Source organism: Amblyomma mixtum, chromosome 2, assembly GCF_055824585.1.
Source record: "Amblyomma mixtum isolate Tamu chromosome 2, ASM5582458v1, whole genome shotgun sequence".
Lineage (NCBI taxonomy): Eukaryota > Metazoa > Arthropoda > Arachnida > Ixodida > Ixodidae > Amblyomma > Amblyomma mixtum.
The window spans coordinates 297,554,471-297,574,750 of NC_143013.1; the positions used below are offsets into that span (position 1 = coordinate 297,554,471).

At 45.1% G+C, this 20,280-nt stretch overlaps 1 protein-coding gene across 2 annotated transcripts in view; it reads left to right on the forward strand.

The window, feature by feature from the left end:
* Plod (procollagen lysyl hydroxylase) overlaps positions 1 to 15,693 on the forward strand; it is a 125,382-nt gene extending 109,689 nt beyond the window's left edge. For both annotated transcript variants that reach the window (XM_089574569.1, XM_089574570.1), the window contains 7 exons: positions 4,156 to 4,294; positions 7,310 to 7,423; positions 8,253 to 8,321; positions 8,416 to 8,520; positions 9,623 to 9,769; positions 10,251 to 10,379; positions 12,765 to 15,693. In XM_089574569.1, coding sequence (XP_089430695.1) covers positions 4,156 to 4,294; positions 7,310 to 7,423; positions 8,253 to 8,321; positions 8,416 to 8,520; positions 9,623 to 9,769; positions 10,251 to 10,379; positions 12,765 to 12,920 — 859 coding nt within the window. In that variant the 3' untranslated portion in view covers positions 12,921 to 15,693. The remainder of the gene's footprint in view (positions 1 to 4,155; positions 4,295 to 7,309; positions 7,424 to 8,252; positions 8,322 to 8,415; positions 8,521 to 9,622; positions 9,770 to 10,250; positions 10,380 to 12,764) is intronic.
* The last annotated feature ends 4,587 nt before the right edge of the window (positions 15,694 to 20,280 follow it).

The window sequence follows — 20,280 nt, forward strand, 5'->3', positions numbered from 1 at the left end:
AGATTTGGGATTTTGTTTACGCGTCTCTCGGCTTTTCTCGAGCTATTGCTAAAGCGCTCGTAGGAACGCGGGAATCTCGCGAAACTGTTAAAAACTCTGCGCTACGGCGTTGTAGGCTTTCAGCTTTTGCAGGTTCCTTTCTTTTTCTTTTTTTTTTTACATAAAAAATATTCTTTAGCGAGACTGCGAAGGAAATAAAAAGAAAGCGAACAAGGAAAAGAACGCTGCGTTCGTTCATGCTCATGCTACCTACTCTTTATGCATCCTTTTCTTCTGATCGGGCGCTAAATCAATTTATCTCTGAGGGCATTTTTCTGCTCGTACCACGGGGCAATCCTTTCCGTACTGCCTGCTCGCCGTCGGAGCGTTTCCCGTATAACAGGTTTCCTCGCGCTGGCAAAAAAAAGGGAAGATAAGGAACCAGTTTCCAGAATGGGAAAAGGCTGAACAGGCCCGTCTTTCTTTTCCTTCCGAGTCTTTCTGGATCTGGCGCGTGTTATCTGTACCCTCCTATATTTCTCTCGCGCGGAACACGAATGGGATATAGCCGTACGAACACGCCATGGGCTAGTCTATAATTTCCACCTTATTTTGCGTCCTGCCTAAACGAGAATTGGGGAAGTGAAGGGGAAGGATTCGCTAGCGACGTTCTGGCGGTCTGTGCGGGAAAAGGAGGACATAAGGGAAGAATTGTGGAGGCAGGGGGGCTGCTGGTGGTGCCGTAGAGTTGTTCCGACACGCGAGCAGGCTATAGGAGAGCTCGTCCGAGCTGGCGCCTTATTCCTCTTTATTTCGTGAAATACGTCCGCGGAGCCGTCCCGGGAGTCTCGTTCTGGGACTCTGACCTCGCCTCGTGCCTGCAGTTGCCGCCGTCCATGCTTCCTTTTTTTCCCCGTGCCTGAACATGCCATTCTTCGTCGCTCGCTTTGTGCGCGCCGCCCTGCTGTGTCTCGTATGCTCTTCCTCGCAGTAAGTTCCCAACCGCTCTCGACGTCATGCGCACGTCGTTCCCTCTACACACTCCCGTTTTCCCCACCTTCGGGCCAGCGCTCGGATCCCTTCCTCCCCCCCCCCCCCCCTTCTTTTTTATTTGCTTACTTTCGTTTCGGCATACGACGGACGGGCGCGGGAATTGGCCAGGAAGTACGAACACGTCAGAGAAAGGGTGTCCCTGTTGTTTTGTTTGCTTCTTCTTTTTTTTCTTTTTTTCTTTTACGCGCCTTGTTTCTATGGGGACGGGTGTTGCCCCATAGCCGGGAACGAGCGCGTTGCCCGGAACGGCGCCATTGTGAGGAGTTTTAACGAGTTTATCGCGCCAGTTAAGCCGTTAACCGGGTTGGACGTGCGGTGTCTGAGGGAGAAAGGGAGGCAGACGGGGTAGAATGTTAACAAGGAAGGGAGAAGAACGGTTACGTACAAATTAGAAGCAAAAACGGAGCAGCCAGACTGCTGCGGATTCCGGCGGTGTTGGACAGTATATACACGGCCGTCCGCAGTGCAATATGTTGCGTGCCTCGCGCGAAAGACCGCGCGGCTTGTGCAGTGCGGCGTTTGATTAAGAGATGCTCGTCTCACTCGTTTTTATTTAACTTTAGTGGCGATGTGGTGTTACCTTCCTTTTCCCCCTGTCCACGTCGTCAAAAGTGTCACAGAGTGCGTCGAGAGCGCGTCGGCTACTTATTCTTCATTCTCTGAAGCGCTAAAACCGTGCATTGGACGTCGAAGCACTATCCACCCACGCGACGTTTCTATGCGGGAGGAGCTGTGTGAATTCGTGCGATGGTTGGGTGATTCCGGGTAGAGCTTCATCAACGCTGCATGGTTCTTTCATGAAGTGCAGTCGTTGTGCCGTGTATGTGACGTTCTCCGCGCCAGCGCAACTCCGCTGGCTGCTGCCTTGACACCGGAGTTGTGGAGAGGTATTTGTCTCTAGCTTTAGGGTGGAGATTTTTCAACGTCCCCCTTCTCCTCGCGTTTTGCCTACGCTAGCTTTAGAGTGTTGTGCGTGGGTGTTGAAGCGTGTCGTACCGTGAATGTTTTCTTGGCCCACTGTTTCCGAAGTCTCGCTGCTTGGCGGCCGCTTAATGATTGGTTTGGTTTGATCCGAAGCTTGGGCCTGTCCCTGTGTGGCCTGAAATGTATGAGAGCAGCGTGATTGACGCGGTGGTTGGAGTCGTTGACACTCGGTTCTACGCGCCACTGCGCGTGCGCAGCTGGTCGTCAGGTAGGTGTACGTCTATGTTAGTACGTCTGCGGTATGCTAAAAGCGTCTAATGCTAATTCAGTTAGAAGAGAAGTTGTGGGACTAGTTATGAAAACTACAGAGAATGCTTACTACATTCTAATCGGAGCGAATGCAGCGAGTTGTGCTACGCAGGAGACGACGGGGAGCAGGCAGTGACTCGGGACGGAGCAGTTGGGAAGTTGATGAAGACGACACTCTCCAGTGCACAATCGCGAGAGAGTGGTGCGGTTTAACACGAGTGTTGGCTGCGTCGAAAGCCTATTTATTTTTCTCTTTTTTCATGGTTTGACCTCTAACTCTAACTATGCTGAAGGTCAAATTTGCACGGTCCGCGATTAAAGCCTGAGGTCCCGTAGTGAAACTTTCGCTTCAGAAGTACAAAGAACGGAAGAGCGCGAGTAAAGCACTGTTTTAGGCCGTCCTTTGACTGCGGTCAGCGGCTACAAATATAAGGGATATACTCGCTTCACGAATTCCAATCGGTGCCATGCACTGCGGCAGGGCCGCTCAGAAATATTAGGCGCCGGCTGCCGAAATTCCGCGCGTGCTGGGAGAGAGAGAGAGAAACTCGTGTGCGTGCTGCATCGATGCGACGGGGCCGCTGGCGCGCGAGGCGCGATTTCGCACTGAGCGTTACCAAAACGCTTTCTTGAGGAGAGGGTCGAGGAGGGGTGGGGATTTTATTCGCGTTGTTTTTCCTTCGAGAAGCGAGCGGGAAGGGTTTTGCAGCGAGACATTTGGAAAACGTCGAAGGCGCCATTTTTTACCGGGGCGCCGCCGCCGCTGGCCGGAAGGAGGCAGAGAAAAAGCAAATAAGCGGGCAAGTAAGAATGACACGCGGGGCGGTGAGGTTTGCGCGAAGCAAGCGACCCTCTCGCTGCTTCACTCGCTAGGGGGGCAAGCGCCGTGCACGAGCCATTAGTTACTCCTCCCGGACGCTAACGGTGCGCGCTTCGGCCGCGGCGGCTGCTACTCCATTTACTTATTCGTTTACCTTTTTGTTTTGTTCTGCCCTGAGGTATTGCTGACTCGCGGCGCAGATCGCTCGATTCTGCCTGCCTAAGCTTTGACGGCCTCTTGTTTCTGGCTGTTCTTTCCACCCATCACATTCGCTACTTTTCTGAAAGTGCTATCTCTGACTCGCTTGCGCACGCGTTTTCTTTTGCGTTTGTTGGTTTGTTTAGCTGTTTGTCAATAAGGTTCCCTTTTTGTGGTGTGAAACGTTATGCTGCTATTGATTTGTTTCATTAGGATCGTTTTATTGGTGCAGTCTTTCCTGCCCCCCCCCCCCCCCCTCCCCCCTCCCTTCTCACGGCAGCGAAAGCTGGCGTCCTTTGTTCACCGGCCTGCGCTCTAAGTTGTTGGGGCACGAAAAAAAAAACACAATGAACAAACACCTTCGTGGCCTCCCTTAATATTCTCGTGTCTGTTGTGATAGCCATAGCTATGTATTAAGTCTTGACACGTGTCGCGGCATGAATACGCGCTGCTTTATCGCGCGTGAACTGATTTCGTGTCCAACAGCGCGCCGCGAATTCTGTTAGTTTTATTTCTCGTGCCATCTTCGCGCACTGCGCGGGCTTGCTCCCGACGAGGCGTAATTAGCGCACCGCTCTTCGGTGCTTGCCGCTCTCACTGCTTCGGAGAGCGCATCTGTTCTAGCAAGAAAAAAAACAAAAGTGAATAAGTGCCAAGTTTTACTGAGTTGCATCGTCGCTTTCTACTTGTTTTTTTTTTAATTTTCTTTTCTGTGTTCCGCCTTCCCGGTCAGGGAGAAACATATTCAGCAGGTTCCGCCGCCACTTTTCTTCTTGCTTCGGCTTGTCACTTCGTTTAACGTAATTTCCTTTTTTTCTTTCTCTCTCTTTCTCTGTTTTGTCCCTCTCTTTCCCCACCCTTTCTCTGAACAGGGGCATATGGAACGTGCCCTTCGTGAGCGGGGCGTACCTGATCAATGGGTCGCTGGTCAAGTCGCGCGAGAAATTCCCATCCTTCATCAACGGTCTCCTGGACCCCGACATGGCCTTCTGCAAGAACATGCGCGAGAAGGTACGGGACCCCGGTCGCAGAATCGCCCCCGCCGCCTTCTTTTCTTTACTTTTTGTTTTCCTTTTCTGTGTGCGCTTGCAAACGCATGTCTTTTGGAGCGTTCCTGCCTCCCGTTTATCTTGCGTGATTGGTTGGCTCTGGGATGTTCTTTCTTTCTGAAATGGTTTGCGAGAATAGAAAAAAAAAAGTTCTACAAAAGGGAGCTGCGCATCCGCATCTCCTGTACGTAAACCCGTTATACGTCTCTGCTAGTATGTCTCCGGTATGCTAGCCCTTATAAAAATGGTCTATGGACAGCCTGTAGACTTCTTATATTGACTCTATTGCCTCCCTATAGATATTTCTTATTGTCTATTCATAGTCTATTGACTGTCTATAGGCAAAAGTCTTCTAAAAGTGTTTGGCCATAAATCTATAGATTGTTTGTAGACTGCCTGTAGCATTTGTATTGATAAGTCTACTAAAAGTGTATGGCCATAAATCTATAGATTGTCTATAGACTGTCTATAGCATTTGCATTGCCTGTGGACTGTTTTATAGAGTTTGCTTATAGTCTATAGACTTTATAGACAGAAGTCTGTGGACAGTCTATAGACTGTCCAAAAAATTTTGTAAGGGCTAAACCTGTCAAATGTGGACGTCGCTTTATTTTGCAAACTCGGCGCTCTGTCTAGCCTTCTAGGTCTTTTCTGGAGACTGCGAATACTTGTGTTGCTACCGTAGCTTTAAACCATTTGCTCTGCATCGAAAGATTAAAGTCAAAGCAGTGACTACATGGATTGGCCAACTGCCGTTCGAGAGTGTTACGAAAAAAAATGTCGCCCCTCTCTTGACGTAGAAGCGTAAGGCACCATTATTGCTTCGCTTTGGTGCGCGTAAGCGCAGTTTCGGTGCGCTGATGAAATAAGCGGTCAATTAAGTGAGCGTTAACAAATACTGCGCTGCTCTTATAGGCACTTTGATATAAGGGGAAGATTTTCACTTTGAAAGTCGGTGCCCGGTGGCGGCGAGAAATGATTGCGCAATTTCGGGATACTGCTACCGGCGAATAATATATATTTTTTTTTTTTTTGCGTGGAAAAAGGAAAAGTTGCAAAAAATAGAGAAAGATGAAAGGAAACAAGGGACGCCAGAAATTTGAAGTATTCGGGTCATCAGCTCCCCGACGCGAACATTGCGCACTTTGCGGCGTTTGATGTTGCCATGGGGAACTCAAGAATCGCGCCGCTCGGGTCGCTGCCATCGGGCGTCGGCGGCCGTGCCTTTATGGCCCCCTTTGGATGTGCGCGGTTTTAGCATAGTTTCTTGCTTGACGCTCTGCCGCGGTTGCGAAATTCCTGAAGCGCGGCTGCAAAGTTTGCTATTAAGCAGACATTTCTATTTGCCATGTTGAGAAAACTCGCCGGGCGATTGATAACGTCGCGAGTCGCTGAGAAACTTCTGGGGGGGCGCCGAAAGGAAATTAGCGAGAACATGTCGCGTTTTTTGCAAGCAAAACCGCTCTTCGTGAATTGTACTTGGTCTCACTCTCTGTCTGGCTCTCTCTGTCCCACTTTTTGTTCCAACACTTTTTTTTTGCGGTGTTTTATTGCCAATCCGTTCGCGGACTAGTGGGCTAGACTAGTGAAGTCAATTAGTTTCCAGCGCCGTTTCTGTGCTTTGTATGCCGGCCGTTCTGCTTTTCTTTTGCCGTTTTAATTCCCACTTTGTTGTTTGCGGCTGCTTGCGGTGGCTCGAGGTAGAACAGTATTTATTCCATGCCTTGTTGAACGATTGATCAGTGATTGTAGATTTCGAAATCTCTAGCGCCTTGTATTGAAGATACTAGCGCAATGTTTTAAGGTTCTCCTTCAGTTGAATGAACGATGTACAGTATTATTAGCTGTATAATACTTGATTGCTGGATATGCGCCGAGCGTTGAAGTACTTATTTGGGCATCCCAAACCAGAGGCCACATTATCGGCGCTTTTTATTTCTAGACGCACCAAAGACGTCGCGTTTCTGTCACGGTCTTGAGTCCGCTAATCGTTCGCGATTAAGCTCCCACACTGCCACGCTCTCTTAGCACACATTTAGTGACTGTCCTTGTTCGCGATGTCAGAATAACGAAACTATACGTGCTTTCGATAAACTTTGCACATTTTTTGGCGTCTTGCGCCTTGCCCAGACGTGCCGCGGTAGGTGTACACACTTCTCCGTGTTTGCCGCGGAGCCATTTAATCATACCAGCTTTGTCATACCAAGGCTTATGCTTCAAAATTTGGTTCCACTCAGATTACCGGGTGGCCTGTGGGAGTAAAAGTGACTGGTAAAAATTTATCAATAGTTTCAAGTTGCCTTGAGTAGTTAATACCGAAGTTCATAGGTGGTTACTCCGTCTCTTTGTATCCGCAAACCGGGCGCATGAGAAGGCCTTTTTTTGGTTGGGAACTTCGCGGATATATTAATTATGAATAAAAAAGCTTGCTATTGCCTCTTGAGTTCTTCGCAGCCATAGTCCGCGGCGAGCTGCCGACCGTTTTGTCCTCAGTGCGGAAAAACTTGCCGTATTGGAGGTGTCTTTTGCGACGTTTCTCTTGCCGCGGTTTATCCTCGCGATTGAGTGCTCCATGCACCTTCACTGGTCAAAATTGTTCGTAGTGGAAATTTACTAGGAATACTCCCCCATTTTACGGCGTGAGATTTTCTAAGCAACGCTGACCTCCTGTATTCTACTGAACAGTGAATCGGCGTTTTTTTTTTTTCCTCGATTTCTTCGTAGCGAGAAACCCTGCAGGCAATTGGTGTATCCATTGTACGCTCAACTTTTCTGCGTTTGCCTTGCTTATGATGTTCGAAGGTTCAAGGGGGCTTCACTGCATGGATTGGAGCTTTGCAGGGGAAGCCACATGCAAGCGGGACTGGGGGTGTTGCGTTTGATGCAACTACGTGTTCATGCATATTTATGCCTAGGCAGGTTTCATGACTCATTCTGTGCGGTGAAAGTTTCTAATATATTGTTTTTGTTGTTCTAGGGGATATTTATGTATGTGACAAACATGGACAAGTATGGCCATCTGGTGAATGCCGATACATTTGACATCAGGCAGAAGAACCCAGACTTCTACGAGATCTACAGCAATCAGAAGGTAGGGCCAGTCTGCCTTTAGTGTGACCCTTTTGTGGTTGGGAGGCAAGCAGCAGCCAAAAATGAAGTTAATCTGATTCATGCTTATACTGAAAGCTGCATATGCACTAGTTGCGCTGGGTGCCGCCGCGGTGGCTCAGTGGTTATGGTGCTCGGCTGCTGACCCGAAAGACGTGGGTTCGATCCCGGCCGCGGCGGTTGAATTTCTTTGGAGGAGAAATTCTAGAGGCCCGTGTACTGTGCGATGTCAGTGCACATTAAAGAACCCCAGGTGGTCGAAATTTCCGGAGCCCTCCACTACGGCGTCTCTCATAGCCTGAGTCGCTTTGGGACGTTAAACCCCATAAACCAAACCAAACCAAACTAGTTGCGCTGGAACATTGTGGATTTGTGCATTGCAGCTGGTTGCTGTTATTTCACCATTATACACGCACTTCTTTAATATTTTATATCTGGCCAAAGAACATAACTTAGTCACCTCAACTCTGTTGTGTGCATAGCAGATAGAAAAAATGTCAATATATGATGTAAAGGTAAATGACTTTCACAGTTATTGCAATTGCTGTGAACTGACTTAACATTAGTTTCTGTGTCTTATCGTGCTTGCATTATAGTCTATGATTTGCTATACCATACATTTTTGTCTAATTTAGAGCGCCTTATTTTGAAGCGTGAAGTAAACCTCTGTCAAAAGATGAACATTTTATCATCAAAAGATCAACATTTTATGCCATTAAAGCAACTTTTATGTATTTTATGTACTTGCAAATGCTTTTCAATTAAAGTAGTGTCTATGATGTGTGCTCTGAGTGGACTTTGTATATTTTCAGGACTGGGAGCGACGTTACATTCATGAAAATTACACCAAGGTTCTTGACCCTGCATACCAAGTTGACATGGTGGGTTTGTTAAGCTCCCTCAATCTAGCACTGCTTGCTGATAGCGGTCTTTTTTTCAAATTGTGATGTTTACTTATTAAATTTTCAATTTCAGCCCTGTCCTGATGTCTACTGGTTTCCTGTCGTCACAGAGACTTTTTGTGAACATCTGATCCAGATAATGGAGAATTTTGGAAAGTGGTCAAGTGGCACAAATGAAGTATGACATCACATTTCAACGCCCATGAGGAGCTGCTTGTTGCTGTTGGCTTTTAGTTCCCAGATGTTTTTTCTTGCATCAACGCATTGTGCTTAATGTAATGAAAGAGAGCTTCAGGCTAGCTTTGCAAATGCCATGAGCTGAATGACATTGAGCCAAGTGTTATGGGCGGTCCCTGCAATGTTTTGACATTTTGGTAATTGTTTTTGAAAGCTTGGGCATGATGTTTTCGATTATTTTAGAATTTTCCAGCAAATTGCACAATATGTGCACATAGTTATTAAGTTTGGGGACGATCATTAGGGACAGTTCTCTGGCTTATAGTGTTCTTATCATGATCAGGATGGTAGGGCAGAATGGTTTTTGGGTTGATGTGCACTCCAGAAACACTAATATGGGCTCAGAGAGCACTAAAATTGCAATATGCTCACCTGTCTACTTATGTTTTTTTCTCCATATAAAACATCTGTTTAAATGCATATAAGCCAAATTCATCACCCTGGGGTTGATCTTAAAGAAATTAATGAAGTTTTCCAGCAAACACATACAGCAAGAGCACTGTTGTATGGTATCGTAGCTATCATTGCATGTTGCCTGACATAAGCCTGTTATCCATCCAAACCCTCTGCTAGCCTTAGCCATGATGCTACTTTCTCATACAAATGTTAAGTTTGATTTAAATGTATATCAAGGTTGACATGATTAGAAAGAAATCACTTAGTAAGCTGAATGCATATATGCAGATAGTGAGAATATAAAAGCCATATTAAGTTATAGGTGCATCTAAATAGGCAGCCCAACATCTTTAATATGTTTGGTGGAATTCATTCAAAGTTAAGAAAAAAAAAAAGACCTATGTATTGTTGTGCTTCAAATGGTGCCATAAAGGTTCAGTCTGTGTTTTCTGTTATTCCTGGAACTAATTGCGAATCTAGAATATTTGTATTGTTTTAGCTAGTTTTGGAACACTATAGTCCACATTTCTTTTGAGTTTATTGGGCATTTATACTAATTAAAAACCTTCACATGTCTTTTGTTCGTGCATAGCTCTTCAAGTTCATGACTTTCTCTCCATGCCATTACTCCTGGTGCGTTTTTCTAGGATGAGCGACTTGCTGGTGGATATGAAAATGTCCCGACTCGAGACATTCACATGAATCAAGTTGGCCTAGAGCAGCACTGGCTCTTTTTCCTCAGAGAGTACATCCGGCCGGTGCAAGAAAAAGTGTTCCTGGGCTACTTTCATGATGTGAGTGGTTCTTAATGCTATTCATTATCATATTCAAGAGTTTGCCAAAATTTCTCGTGGTGAAATATCATAATGGAAATGGAGAAATGCACTCACTAACCAAGCAAAAAAGTGATTGCATTGCCCTTTCAGAACTCATACATCTTCCTTGTTCGCAACCAAAAATGAAACCATTATGGCTTTCAAGTATTACTTCTATCAATTTTGTCTTTTTTTCACTGGCAGCATATCTTTGTTTTGATCTGTTACCATGTTTACAAGTTTGAATTTCAAGTACAAGGCATAAATGCATTCGAACAGTTTTCCAGATCGCTCTTTCAGGGGGAATTTTCAGTTTCATAAATTTTACATTATACTGACTTTCTAGTAACATTTGGGTGAGGCATAAGTGTTACTGGTCTTCTTAACTTAGGCACCTAGCCGAGATAAGTGTGCTTGCAGTTTTCTGTACATGTTCCTGTTATTTATTTATTTATTTCAGCCTCCGAAGGCTATTATGAACTTCGTTGTGCGTTACCATCCTGAAGAGCAGTACTTCCTGCGTCCACACCATGATTCTTCAACTTACACAATTAATATAGCTCTTAACAGGCCTCGCATTGATTATGAGGTGAGTTTTTGTTCTGAACTGTGCTTTATTATTTATAGATTTATATTTGAAGATCATCAGGTTTGGATAAATCTTGTGTTCGTGGGACATGTATGTGTACATGGGACACATATGTTCCCAGAATGAAAAGTGGTGTAACTAAAGAACTACCCCATACATAAACATATAGCTTGCACATTTGGCTCTCTTATTTTGCACATTTTCTTGCACATTTGGCTCTCTTATTTTGACATTTATGTAACTTAGTTTTGGTCCGTCAAGCAGGCACTGACACACCCTGCCACAGGAGGCGGTTTTTGCAGCCTGAGCAGAGCGCTTTTTGTCCGATGAAGTAGATGTAATTTCTTTAGTTTGCTGAGCGTTATCAGTCAAACAATGACCAAGATAGGTTCACTAGGATGTATAATTACTGAATCTGTTAGCTGTCCTCGTTTCTTCTTTTAACCACTGCCTTCTGCCTCACAGAAGGATGGCAGGAAAACAGCGAGTTTTTGTTGGAGGAAGACAAACATCAATCTTGTTCACCAATGAGAGTGATCGTAAGACCGCGTTACAGCTTGACAGTGAAGATTTGGACTTCGTGGTGGGAGTTGCGGTAATATTTTGGGAGAGATTGACGTTGAGCACGCAGACAAACAGGGGCCTTCAAATCCCCCGAGTAAATGCTTCAGGTGAACTGGATCGACAGTGCCGAGCTCAACTGACGTGTGTGTGATGAAATCTGCAAAGGAAATCACACAGAAAAAGTTTCACAGAGCAAGGAAATTTACAGTTGACGCTGGAGCGTAGTATGGGTTGGTGCAGTGCGTGCCAGACCAAGATAACGGCAGTGTTGTCAAACCACTTGCGATTTTTTTTTTTTGCGGTGATTAACTCCGATACACTCGTTTCTGACGTACACATAAAAGAAAGTATTCTTTACAAACAAGAAATTGGAATCATTTTTGCAACAATGAACAGAAAAATTCGACCGTTTTTAGGAGTAAATTTGTCATCTTCATCTCGTCCTCAGGGGAATGAACAGCGCCCAGATTTCCTGTAATAAGCTGCAAACTAAAAAACCAAATTGTGAGGAGTCGAAGGTTGAAAACCACAAGTTCAGTTATTTTCCAGATTTTGGAGTGCATTTGAGCTCTGCGGCCGCAAGGGACTGTTTTCTAGAGAAAAATTTGCTGCTGCAGCTGAAGCAATTTGGCTCCCTTGACATACATAGGGACGCATGTGCCCCAACCGATGTCCTTTTCCGAATGATACCATTTGCCTTATCTGTTGTTTTATGTTGTTTTGGCAGCCATAGTAGATGTAAACTATTCTATTGCTTTACCCATCGCTCATTTTCTTGTGTACCTGAGGAGGTTGAGGTTATTAGATAATATATGATTACGTTACCGTCTTCCTAGTGTTTTGTATTACCTTTCTTCTATCAGAACAGTAAATAGGATAAAAGTTTGGTTTTTCTGCGGAGCTTCTTGAAGTTCAAGTTGTTTGAGTCATTTTCATGTTATGTTGTATCTCGCAATCAAGCCATACCATATAAATGTCACAAAGGAAGCACACACCAACGTGCATTTTCATTTTTTGCATCTCTAACAATCCTTTTTTACTGAGATTGTCATCTCAGCTTGTTTTTCTGTTGTGCCTGACAGGCCTTTGCACATATTATAACTGTGAGACAAAGAAAGGTGTTAGCTGTTCTATTTATTTTTTCGAAAGCATGATTGAGAAGTGTTAATGAGTGTGACCTTGTTCTATGGCCTGCAACCTCATTTTAAAATGAAGCCATTTCTTGTACGACAAGTGGTAAAAAGAGTAACAGAGGCATCTCTAAAATTTTTCACATAAGCTTCTGTGCAGTAACTTTTAATAGAAGGTGGTGTTCTGGGGAAGGAGAGTTTACCTGAAGTTTAAAAAACTTGCTGTGGGTGCAGCAATCCAGGGAAAGTAGGATCTCCCAAAACAGCTGTACCCAGATATACAGCAGTAAGTTCTGATAAGTAGCATGACACTGCTACTGTCACTTTTCAGTGAAACGCTGAGGGGGTGTATTTTTTACTGTGGCTTCTGCCTTCTGTTTCTTTGCCTGTTGTTCATGTTGAGATATTGTCACGTTGGTAATCGGCGGCTGAGGGTCCACAGCGGGTCAAGAGACGTGCGCTTCCAGATCACTTTCACTTTCACACCCACACTTCCTCTTCTTCTTGAGAGGCGCTTCCTTCTGCACGAGCGCTGGCGTCAATATTGCTCTTACCCATGTTTAATTTTAATTTTCTTCTCTTTTTGTTCTCTGCTCTGTTCGTGCTATCACTACCTCTTAACGGTATAGGTGTATTAAGGTCGCCAGCGTTAAAGGAGTTCAGTCTCACAGTTGCTTGGATCTGTTTTCAGGGAGGTGGCTGTCACTTCCTGAGGTACAACTGCAGCGTTATAGACTTGAAGCGTGGCTGGACCCTGATGCACCCTGGTCGCCTGACTCATTACCATGAGGGCCTGCCAGTTACAAAGGGAACGCGCTACATTATGGTCTCTTTTGTGGACCCTTGAGGACGTCATCTTTTAACACTTGCTGTGATGGGGCCACATCAGTTCAACAGTGTTGGATGCAAAGGTTTCACCAGCCTTGTTTGTGTTGCTGAGCGTTTTTTGCAGTTTTCGACTTGATTGTCAGCTGAATCTTTTCAGGTGTTTGCAAGTGTGGTCTGCAGTCATGAAGCATGTTATTTTATTAGTAGTGCAGCAGCTTGCTAAGAATAACTGCATCACTGCATCCTAAACATTTTTCATAGATAATTTACAAACAGAAAGCGTGTGAATTTGGATTAAGTTTCATAAAAGCACTGATACGGCATTATCTGGCTGTCTTGAAATGTTTAGTAGTGCTTTTTTTTTTTTTTTTGAGGTTTTATAAAGATTAATAATTTTTTTCTGAATGTGCCGTATGCTTTAATAGTAAAAAAAAAGGTGAGTTGTGTGTGACAAAGATGTGTTAGAGGCCTACTTTTCTACACGTGCCTTCAGAGGACCTCAAGAGTGATTGTCGGTGTAATAGTGTGATGTGGCGCTATTATGAATTTGGGGCTCCTAATCTTAGGTTTATTAAGTTACGCTATTGTGCACCTATGGTGCACCTTATTTTACATGGTGAGCTGTGTTTTAGCTTTTATCCTGCGCTGTACGTGCTAATCTGGACAGGGTCATCGTTTTCTGATCTGCACTGGACTATTTTTCACCTTGCTTTATTTAATGAATCACTGTGGTAAGCATGTTCTCTCTACAGGCACCATTGTGTTGAATAATCAGTTACTCGGTGTGTCGTGACCCTGTGACATTTCTGTGCTCACTGGTTGAATGCACAGCACATCATTTTTTTGCAAGGCTCACTTTGGTAATGCAATTTATGAAGCAGTTGCACTGAGTGTCAGTGTTCTGGTAGAATTTTTTTCAATGTTTTGGCAATTCTTTGCTTGCCTTATTTTGTGCCATGTCTTATCAACATTGTATTCATGCGTTTGTGTAAAACTTCCGGCTCAAATGAGTTGCTCCTACTGCCATCTGCGTGTCTAGTCAAATCTCCTTGCTTGAGGTGCAGTTTCGCTTCACAGTTTTTCACTTTGCCAATTATTAATGCACACTATTTGTTGAGGAGAGTAAGATTTTTTAGTCCTGGCCTTTGCTGCCTAAAATCTTGATTTCCCTCCTAGAGCTCTTGATTTTGTACAAGTGGTACCTTTTCTACGCTTTTTTAAAATAATTTTTCATGCCTAGATTTCATAAGTATCTTGAGTCTTCTTTTGAGAAAAGCCAGTCATATTGGCTTGCATTTAACAATTTACGCTTGCCTTGAACGATGTTCACAATTATTTTAACTTTTATGTACTCTGTGGCACTGAGGGTATAGAGCTGTCAAACTTCACAGCATCCGATCATGTGTTACGTCTAGGTGTAAGTGCTTACATTGATAATTTCTTAGTTTTTAAAGATGTACAAATAGCAAAGAAGGGGCATGCTTGTGACATTGATTTACTGTTTACAGTCTCTTCATTCTTGTTACTCTTTCTGTTCTTTGCTCTGTACAAAGCTCAGCACCACAATACCATTGAACAAGTTAAAACATCAACTTCTATATGCAACAAAGATATGATTGGCCCATGGGGGAAACATGTAATTAGAGAAGGTTGGAGTGCTACCTTGGATGTTATAGGAGATATCTTGGGGCTGCACTTGGCAAGTGGTTTTAGTGAAGCACCTAAGTTTATGTGTGCCCCCACTTATCCACAGATTTAGTGTGGTCCTTTGTTTGTTTATTCTAGTGGTAGTGCCTCTGATGAGAGAGCACTGCTGCTAGTGCAAGGCTTGCACTTAGTTTGCCCTGCTATCTCAGATCGTAGTGCTACTTTTGCATGTGAGAAGGGCTGTGCGTGAGCACATGTAGAAATAATATTATGGCTCATGGACTTACGTGGCACCTTTGTTATATTCAGAAACTGTGTGGCAATGTTATCTTTCTCCTACATTTGTGCCATGTTTGTGATCTTGTTTTTTGTTGCTTTCTTGACACAAGCAATCATCTGAAAGCACATCAAGAAATACACTCACATTCAGTGTATTTTAGAAGTGCCAAACCATACCAAGCTTCTTTGTTCATGATTGCAATTTTGTCATCATGTGTGTTTTGTGTGCCTTTTTAAGTTTTCCCATGTGCCAGTTTCTGTAGCTCTGGCTGCCCTTATCTTTTTTTCTTAAAGTAGTCTAGTCTTGTTAGAGTACCCGGTATGTTCCTCAATGAATGAAATATGGGTGCTGAATTGCTGTCGCTTTTTTGCTGCAGCCAGCACTTCCCTTTTCACGTTTGGAATGCTCTGTTCATTACTTGTGCTAGAAATCCAGTTAGTATAGTAACGTTGTGGCCAAATGAATTGCAGTGTGTGCTGTTTTGCTCGAAACCTAAGATCTTATATTTACTTACACCAACTGTCATGCTCATTATTTTGGATCTCTAGTTTGATCCTTTTGCGCTAAGCTTTTTTCTTGTAAAAGCTGCTGAACAATGACTGGCTGTAGGCTAGTATTTTTATTGATCATTGTGTCTTGCCCTGTGTTATCCCTGTGTTTTACTTTTGCGTGTGTTGTGGTTGCCAGTTTTTTGCGCACGGTTTATGTGGAGCCTAATACTCACATGCAGCGGTCACAACTTCACTGTTCAGTGTGCATGGTCCTCAAAGTTTGTTGTTTGTACCTAACACTGGAGTGGGCTAGTGGTGAGAGAAAACTGCTTGGAAGAGTATTTTGTACTAGCAAATAAAGGTGGTTTATAGCAGTTCGGTCTCTATATTGATGTCCTTGCTTTTCAGAGAGCCGAGCTTAATCTTGTTGGCTCACTTTCAAAAGTGGGCACGCTATAAAGTGCGCACATGTTGGAAGGTGCATACTGGAAAGAAGCTTATTTTTTACGAGCACAGTATTTTATGAATTGGGCTAAACTCCCAGTTTAAATATTATTCAGGAGCACTAAATTTTGTGAAGCAGGCGCGACAAAAACCTGCTTTACATGGCTCATGCTACATGGTGCTCCAGTCTCGCAGAACCTACCTTATTAGGAACTCGGCAGCAGGCGGAATGAAAGTTCACAGATGGCTCTTGTTCCTCAAAAAGGACCTTTTTGGAAGTAGCTCGAATGCCTGCTCTATTTCGTGGCCTCCAGCATGGACGTAAGCGTTCCTTTTCATTGTAAACTCGTCTCGTTCACGCGGCAAATACATAACCGTAATCGCCAAAGCCATTGAAACGTACGATGGCTTTGCTGGGTTTCAGGTATTTCAAGGAGCAGAGAGAGGCTGGACAAAACAAAATACAAACTAAAAAAGCAAATAAACGGATAACGAACGGACGGAAACTCACTCAGGCATCGGGTTTACCAAAATCACTCGGGCTTCGGGTTTAGCAGACTACTCTTTAAATGCTTCTTTTCCTGCACCCAGTCGTAAGAAGCGAAGACAGCCGTGACTAGAGGCAACGGCACATTTTTTCTGAAAAAGAGCCTGCCAATGGAGAGGAGTTAGCACCGCCCTTTTGCACATGTAGCTAGTTGCAGACGGGAACAAAGTGCTAATCTTGGAGAATTATTTTTTAAAAATTGTGTCGACATTTTGCCTAAATTTTTCGCTGGGCCTATATTTCGTGAGTTGTATGTGATTCGCGAAAAATGCAAAAATTAGGTACTCGGGAAATATAAGTCGTTTACAGTTTACAATCGGCCTCGCAATTTCTTGCCTCTGAAGGGGAGGGCCGCCGCGATGGCTCAGTGTAGTTATGGCGCTGGGCTGCTGACCGAAATACGCGGGTTCGATCCCGGTCGCGGCGGCTGAATTTCGATGGAGGCGAAATTCTAGGGGCCCGTGTACTGTGCGATGTCAGTGCACGTTAAAGAACCCCAGGTGGTCGAAATTTCCGGAGCCCTTCACTACGGCGTCCCTCATAGCCGGAGTCGCTTTGGGACGTTAAATCCCAATAAACCTATCTGAAGGGACACTGCAGCTGCTGCCAGCAAGTTCGGAGCCCATATTCTCAAAGCATCCCGCGCCTAAGAAGAGTTGGTGACTGACTCGCACTCAGGACTTCGGCGGTCGTGATAACTTTCCATATCCATTCTAACGTGCAAACAGCATTCAAAAATTGGTCCCTGCTTCGCTGCACGAACTTGTAGCTTTCACTTTTGTACTAAGAAATTCCTAAAATTCAGCATAGCTTCAGTTCCACAGTGAGGAAGCTATTGTACTTGTGTTCCTTGGGAAACTTTGTACTACCGCTTTCGTACGGAAGCGTCTTCATAGCCTCTAATAATGAGGAAGGTGTTTCGTATATAGAAAGGCCATTCTCAGAAGCTTTGGCGAATATTCCAGAGTTTTAGATAAGTGCTTTGAGCTTTTGGCACCTCTCTCCGACTGCGGCAGTGCTCTTGAGCAACAGCAAAGTCGAGTGGTAATGGTTCGCAACATCCGCGAGAGCCTGATACTAAATCATCACAGCCCGCCGCGGTGGCTCAGTGGTTACGGCGCTCGGCTGCTGACCCGAAAGATGCGGGTTCGATCCCGGCTACGGCGGCCGAATTTCGATGGAGGCGAAATTCTAGGGGCCCGTGTACTGTGCGATATCAGTGCACGTTAAAGAACCCCAGGTGGTTGAAATTTCCGGAGCCCTTCACTACGGTGTCCCTCATAGCCGGAGTCGCTTTGGGACGTTAACCCCCAATAAACCAAACCAAAATCAACACAAAGGTCTGAGTGTGAAGATGCTGTTTTGTTTACGATAGAATTAAGGGTTTATGGGGAGTAACGCCCCAAAGCGACTCGGGCTATGAGAGGCGCCGTAGTGGAGGGCTCCGGAGATTTCGACCATCTCGGTTTCTTTAACGTGCGCTGCCATCGCACAGTGCACGGGCCTCTATAATTTCGCCTCCACCGAAATGCGACTGCCCTGGCCGGGATCGAACCCGCATCTTTCGGGTCAGCAGCCGAGCACCACAACCACTGAGCCACCGCAGCGGCTGACGTAATAAATCATGGCGCTGGTAGATCGTGAGAGCCGTCATCCAGTACCATTCGCCAAGACTGCTCATCCTTTTTGCTTATTGGAGTTCGGCCAAATGCGAGCTTTCTTCGCCGTAGATAAAATAAAAATGGTTACACGCACTGACGAGTAAAATTCGTTACTAATGACAAGACACTTTCTTAAATTCCAGTCGACCACCAGCGCTTAGATGCTCGGCCACTGTGCTCCTTGAAGGAGGAAGGGAAGCCTTACACTCTGAACAGAAAGGAGTAGAAAGGAAGTAAGCTCTCCTCTACCCTACTCCGTTTTTTTAAAAGGGAGACAGATTGCTCATTTTTTTACTTCCATGTAGGCGTATTCATGTTTATGGTCGGATACAACTTAAGTCTGCAGTGAAGCTCCGCCCACATTCAGCCTCCGCGCACAGAATTCTTCCACGACAAAAAAAGTATTCCGCTACCTAAACGTTTCTTGTTACGTAAACAAGACTCTTACCACAACAAAAGAGCTGTGAGCTCTAGAGTTCTGATATGTGCATTGTTTGATATAGTCAAACATTAAAAAGCTGATTTCGTTTACAGTTGCGTCTGGCCAGCGGAGTAATACAGGACGCCGCGGACCGATGCACAGTGTTAGCAACTGCTGTTTTTTTAAGTTGTATCCTACTATAGATTGTAAGGTAATATTCTCATCGATGTGCGTTTAAAACACAGCCAATACTGTTATGAAAGCCTCTTTGAAAATTCTGTGCTTTGAAAAGGAGATGAGTAGGGAACCTTATCTGTGCAAAAACACTTATCGGCTAGCCACAAAGTGCTTAGAAACAGGTGTTTTTCCGTTAACCGTTTCTATCATTATTATTTTTTTTACCGGCGCACACTGGCACATTGGCGTTTTTTGGTTCAAACAGAAGGTGCACGGCCTAGCCATACCTCATCGATTCACTAGAAGCAGTAAAAGACAGAGTGACCTTAATTAACCGTAGTTCATACTAGTAAGATATCAGTGTTTCACCTCTCAAACCACTTTCCCGTCTACCCAACCTCCACCCCCCCCCCCCCCCCCCCCCTCGCATCTCCGCATTGCCAGCCTTTGTGCCTTTGTTTACATCAAATATTTTATTTTCATCCCGGGTAGAACCACACAAAAGCACACTTTCCCACAATGCACGTATCATCTCATCGGCAAATCACTAACGTTTTCATGCCAACATGCCAGTATAATTGCTGCAACGACCGTCCTCCCGCCATTGCCGCCGTCACCTGCCCATCGGCCCTGCTATAGGTGACGACGCAATGTAAATTTTATTATAAAAAAATGCAAATTTGCAGTAACTATACTGGCATGTTGGCATAAAAACGTTAGCGGTTTGCCGATGGGGTGATACTTGTGTTGTGGGGAAGTGGGCTTATGTGTGGTCCTACAAGGGACGAGAACAAAAAACGCGTTATGGGCTTTTCAGGATTCCATCATCCCAAATCGGCCTTTGAGAAAAAAAAAAGTAGTAGTAGAGTCAAGTTTCACTAATTCGAACTGGAACGATACCGAAAGCTTGTTCGAATTATGTGGAGTTCGAACTAGAGGATATATGTCCGAGTTCGGATTAATACACGCAATTGCGGCGGGGCCGAAATGTCGATTCGTACAAGCCGGCAGTTCGGATTAGGCGAGTTTCACTACAACCGTGCTGTATCACTCCAACCCTAAAGAAGTGTGCACGTAGAGCGGATTGTCGGTTGGGAAATGGTGAACGTGGCGAGTTAATGTTACGCTGTCGTAATCGTGTTACAACGCAGTGTCACGTGACTGTGCGCAACGTTTATAAATGCATGGTAAGATTGCGAAGAACCGAGTTCCTCTCCATTCTACACCTGCGCTTATAAAGGGAAGGGAGACTGCAGGAACAAACGTGTGATCAAACGTGTGCGGAACTCAGAATCAGGCAATTTTTCAGTATCCAGTACTTTAATTCTCGCAAAATAATAATCCTTACAGATTGTCGCGTCACGTTCGGAAGCGAATCGAATTTCTTAGTATCGTTTTGAAGTTGCAGGGCGCCGCGGCAGCTCACGGATACTTATAGCATGTAGCAGGCGTCTTCATCTGCTGGCTTCGAAAAAGTTCGTGGCACTAGGAGCGAATTTCAGACCTGGACGTCGCAATCGCCATGGATAATGATAGTGCTAAACGCGCGCGCTGCGTGTCGCGTCGCGCCGGCACGCCGTTCAAGCGCGGCCAGACGCCTGACGCCCCCTCGCGGGTTCGCGCCCCAGGCTCGAGCGGCGGGGCCTGGCGCGGGCTCCTCCAGATGTCGCTCGCCTCGAAGCCGGCGGCGCTCCGGGCCCAGCCGTTTCTT